The sequence below is a fragment of the Alligator sinensis genome, unplaced genomic scaffold (genome assembly GCF_000455745.1).
Source record: "Alligator sinensis unplaced genomic scaffold, ASM45574v1 scaffold1450_1, whole genome shotgun sequence".
NCBI lineage: Eukaryota > Metazoa > Chordata > Crocodylia > Alligatoridae > Alligator > Alligator sinensis.
This window is the reverse complement of record NW_005842873.1, coordinates 458,429-460,089: the sequence shown is the minus strand read 5'-3', so window position 1 is coordinate 460,089 and position 1,661 is coordinate 458,429. Positions and strand designations below refer to the sequence as shown.

General features: G+C 70.4%; 1 protein-coding gene across 1 annotated transcript in view; it reads left to right on the top strand.

Moving 5' to 3' along the window:
- Window positions 1-1,092: 1,092 nt before the first annotated feature.
- OLFML3 (olfactomedin like 3) overlaps window positions 1,093-1,661 on the top strand; it is a 3,388-nt gene continuing 2,819 nt past the window's right edge. Inside the window, exons 1-2 of the mRNA XM_025191946.1 lie at window positions 1,093-1,250; window positions 1,520-1,542. Coding sequence (XP_025047731.1) covers window positions 1,143-1,250; window positions 1,520-1,542 — 131 coding nt within the window. The 5' untranslated portion in view covers window positions 1,093-1,142. The remainder of the gene's footprint in view (window positions 1,251-1,519; window positions 1,543-1,661) is intronic.

Below are 1,661 nucleotides of genomic sequence, written 5' to 3'. Positions count from 1 at the left end.
CCCGGCACCAACGCGCTTTCACGCCTCCTCCCCGTGGCCCAGGCCCGTGCAGGCGCACGCAGCTCGGCACAGCTCGCTGGGCTCCCTCCCACCATGCTGCCTTGCCCTGCCAACGCGCTGTGCTGAGTTTGGGGGGCGGTGTGCTGAGTGGGGCCACTGGCGTGGGGCCTGGCTGGCAAGCCGAGACCCTGGCCCATGCCAGCTCCCCTCTGTTCCCGGCGCCTCAGCCACCCCCTGTCCGCTGTGTTCGCACACCTGGTTGTGTTTAGCTCCTCTCGGGAAGGCGGGGAGCTGGAAACCAGCCCGGGGAGGAACCCGCCTGCCTCTTCCTGCAAAGCCTGCGGGTGCTGGCATCTCGTCCAGGCACTGCAGGGCCCGCTGGCGATGCTGAGGGGCTCGGGCAGCCGGCCGTGGGGCCAGGCCCATCCTCACAAGGAGCCGTGCTCTGCTGGCAGCCCCTGCACCAGGGCTGGGTCTGGGGCAGCCTGGGCTCTCGGTGCTGCTTCTGACCTGTGACCTGACCCAACCGTGACCCCTGACCTCCGTCCTGTCCTGGCCTGTGCCTGCCTGTGCCCAGGTCCGACTCCTTGGGCTGGGGCTGCCTGTGTGTGCACCACCCGCCCAGCACACAGGCCCCGGCTTGGGCAGGCTTTGCGGGGAAGAGCGGCGGGAGACCCCGCACCGCCCCCGCCACAACACGTGCCCTCCCAGGAGCCTGAGCCCCTCATGGCAACCAGTGGGCATGAACACCCCCTCTCCCCGCCGAGCTTGGGCAGCGCAGAGAGGGCATCGTCCTGGAGCCATGGGTGCAGGGGCATTGGAGCCTGTGCCAGGGCTGCTCAGCAAGCCCGCAGCAGAGCTGAGGCCCATGGGGAGCACTGCACTCTGTGCCCAGCCGGTCCCCAAGCCCTGGGCACGTGCTGCACCTGAACCCCATGGAGCTGGCTCGCCCCCCTGGGCTGCGCAGCAGCATGACCTGCCCCGCGCCCAAGCAGGAAGGGGTTAAGGTGCTTGGCGCTGGGCCCACGTTGGAGCCATCTGGATTTGATCAGCAAGGAAGGCGGCCGCGTCCCTCCCCCAGCAACTGTCCAAGCATTCCAGAGTGCTGAGCTGGGGCCGCGCAGACGCTGCCTGGCCCGGCCATGGCGCCCCGGCTCTGCCTGCTCCTCGGCGCGCTCCTGGCGGGTGCGCTGGATGCCCAGCAGCAGCAGTTCATGGAGTACATGGAGAGGCGGCTGGCCGTGCTAGAGGTGCGTGCCCCTGGGTGATGCTGCCCTGCCCCGCCCTGCAGCTGCAGCGTGGCGGTGCTGGGCTCCCGCAGGCACCTGCCCGCGGACCCGGTTCCACAGGGCAGAGCACGCGCTGCAGGGCGGCTTCACGCTGCCGCGCTCCCGCCAGGACCCGGTCTCAGAGGAGAGCACGTGGGGGCTGCAGGGGCAGGGGGCTGCAACTCTGGTGCTGGGGGCATCGGGGGGCACCGTGGGCAGCAGGGGTCCAACGTGTCCCCCACTGCCCCCAGGAGCGGATCGCGCAGGGGGACGACCCCCGCTACTCCACCGAGCTGCGCGACTTCAAGAACCAGGTGATCACCATGATGGAGAACATGGAGAAGGAGCGGGAGCGGTTGCCCACCGAGGGGGAGACGCCGGGGGGTGGCCGTG